We start from the raw sequence: 2,839 nt of genomic DNA on the forward strand, positions 1-2,839 counted from the left end.
CCTTCTTCCCTCCTTCCCTCTCCTCCTCCCTCCCTGCCTCCTCCCTTCCTCCCTGCCTCCTCCCTCCCTCCCTGCCTCCTCCCTCCCTCCCTGCCTCCCTCCCTTCCTCCCTGCCTCCTCCCTCCCTCCCTGCCTCCCTCCCTGCCTCCCAGGACCATGTGGAGAGGAAGGGCTGCGTGGGGTTTCCTGCAGCTCCGGCCAGGCTGGCCTGGGCCTCGGTGCTGCCCCGCCCCACACGTGTGTGTCTCAGGCCCCATGACTCCCTGCACACGCGTGTGTCTCAGGCCCCATGACCACCCGCACACGCGTGTGTCTCAGGCCCCATGACCCACACACGCGTGTGTCTCAGGCCCCATGACTCCCTGCACACGCGTGTGTCTCAGGCCCCATGACCCACACACGCGTGTGTCTCAGGCCCCATGACCACCCACACACGCGTGTGTGTCTCAGGCCCCATGTACCCCCACGCACACGCATGTGTGTCTCAGGCCCCATGACCACCCGCACACGCGTGTGTGTCTCAGGCCCCATGACCCGCACCACCGCCTGGTGACTGAGGTGTCAGAGCGAAGCCACGGTCACAGCACTGTCGCAGCGTGCGCTGCATCTCATCGTTAGCCGTGTCCATTCGTGGCGGGAGCCGGAGCGCGGCCGCTCCGCGCCCCCAAGGCCGGGCCGCCCCTCCGCTCTGCGCCCCCGAGGCCGGGGCACCCCTCCGCTCTGCGCCCCCGAGGCCGGGGCACCCCTCCCTCCCTCCGAGCAGGGCCTCTTCCTGCTCCCATGGGAACCGACGACGTAAGCTGCCTGAGCAGACTCTCTTGAGAGGAGCTCCAGCACATAAGGCGCTCTGGCCTCCACACAGCTGTCTGGTCAGCAGTGGAGGCTGAGGGCCAGTCCACGCTGGACAGGCCTGCAGGCTTTCTCCACCTCTGCTTCTGCCCATAAGGTCACCTTGTGATCACAAAGTGGCTGCTGCTGCACCGTGTGTGGTGTTTGAGCTACCTCCACACTGTGCCAGCAGAGAAACCTTCCCCTCACTAAGTCATCCCCAGGCTCCAAGAAGCCAGTCCAAAGGCTTCCACCGCCACTTGAGCCACACTGCCCGCCTGGCTTTTGGCTGTTAACTGGAAATAGAGTCTCACAGACTGTTCTGCCCAGGCTGCTCTCCAACCATGATCCCAGCCTCCTGAGTAGCTAAGATTACAGGCTCCCAGCACCCGGTCACTTGTGTCTTTCAGTATTTGTTCTGAGAACCACGGGCAGGGGTTGTGGGCCCCCCTTTGTCTGGCCCAGACTCAGGAACACGGTGTCTAAGGGTCAGGGGCTCTGTGAGATCCAGTCTTCCTGGAGCTCAGGAAGGAATGGCGACTCCATCCCCCCCAGGGCCTTTGCTCTTCGCCTTCTCATTCCCTTCCCCCTGCTCTTGGTTGGGAAGGGCGCGGGAGCTGCCAGGTGGCCGGTGCTCTGTCCCGCACCATCGCCGCCCCGGCAGCTGGTGAGAAGTTCTGACTCCCTCCCCCGACCTGTGCAGAAGACGACCTCTGGAGAGAGGTTGCTCAGGACGCTTCTATTTTTAAGAAAGGCCGGCTCCCCGGTGGCCCGGAAAGGGCAGCTCTGCACCGCCTCGATGCACAATTGCCGCTGGAGGAGAAGCGTCCCCCGGTCCTTGCGCCAGCGCATCAATTATTTAAGGCGGCTCTTCTGTGTCACTTCCTTTGGTGCGGGTTTTCGAGGCAGGGTCTCGCGTCCTGCTGCAGAGCCCCGGACGCTCTGTGCCAGCACCACGCTCCTCTGCCCCCCTGCCGAGGCCCGGGCAGCTCCCCTGCCCCCCTGCCCCCTGCCAAGGCCCGGGCAGCTCCCCTGCCCCCCTGCCAAGGCCCGGGCAGCGCAGCCCGCCCCCTCCGCCTCTCCACACCGCAGCAGGGGCCACCTCTCGCTGTCTTCGTGTCTGCCCGCCTCGTCTCTGGCCTGGTCCATCATACAAAGGCTACCCTGGGGACACTGAGTCACGCACTGCGGGGCGGGGGAGAGGAGCAGCCTGGGCTCTTGCGAACCCCGCCCACAGCCTGGGGGGTGGGGGTGGGTGGATGGGGACCCCTCCTGTCCCCCCCACCCTGGGCTAATAAACAGCCGGTGTCTCCTGGGGTCCAGGTGGCTGCTGGCACCCCAGGCACCACACGGGTGCTTTGGCTGAGGCTCAGCCGTCATGGGGGAGGCGTGGCGAGGCCGGGGTTTTGCTGGCGGACAGCTGGGCCCCGCTGGCCCAGATGCCCAGCACGCGCGTGTAGCACACGTCTCCTGCCTGTGACCTCTGACCTTCATAGTGCAAACAACGGCACACCCGGCTTTTAGAGCCCCAAAGGATGGAGCTGTGTGTCCTCAGGCAAACTGCTCTACCTCTCTGGGCTTTCCCCCTGGCAAGTCTCCACGGAGGAGAAGATGGGGGGGGGGTGCCATGAGCCTTGTGTGCGTTGTTTTGAGGGTTTGCTTGGTGATCGAGCCAAGGAGAAAGGCGTGTTGTAAGGAGAGAATTCCAAGACGCCGTCTTTTGGAAGATGGAACCCTGGAGTGGTTATTGGGGCACTCGTGGTCTGCGGCGGCCAGGGGTGACCCAGGCCCACAAGCCGCACCCAGGAGACAGGCGGAGCGGGAGGAGCACAGACAACAGCGACAAACCAACTCAGCTGCCTGCCTTGTCCAGCCTGAGGATGCCCCCCGTCCCCCCCCCCCGCTGCCCGCGGGCACCGCCCAGGTCCCGAGGCCCGGGTCCGGGTCTGGGCACCCGGGCCGAGAAGGGCTGAGGGCTGGGGAGACCGAGGCCCAGCCTGCGTGTCTCGCC

General features: G+C 65.5%; 1 protein-coding gene across 1 annotated transcript in view; it reads left to right on the top strand.

Moving 5' to 3' along the window:
- LOC106000193 (flocculation protein FLO11-like) overlaps window positions 1–2,839 on the top strand; it is a 22,558-nt gene that overhangs the window by 9,003 nt on the left and 10,716 nt on the right. Inside the window, exon 6 of the mRNA XM_013035425.1 lies at window positions 1,294–1,971. Coding sequence (XP_012890879.1) covers window positions 1,294–1,971 — 678 coding nt within the window. The remainder of the gene's footprint in view (window positions 1–1,293; window positions 1,972–2,839) is intronic.

The sequence above is a fragment of the Dipodomys ordii genome, unplaced genomic scaffold (genome assembly GCF_000151885.1).
Source record: "Dipodomys ordii isolate 6190 unplaced genomic scaffold, Dord_2.0 Scaffold211, whole genome shotgun sequence".
NCBI lineage: Eukaryota > Metazoa > Chordata > Mammalia > Rodentia > Heteromyidae > Dipodomys > Dipodomys ordii.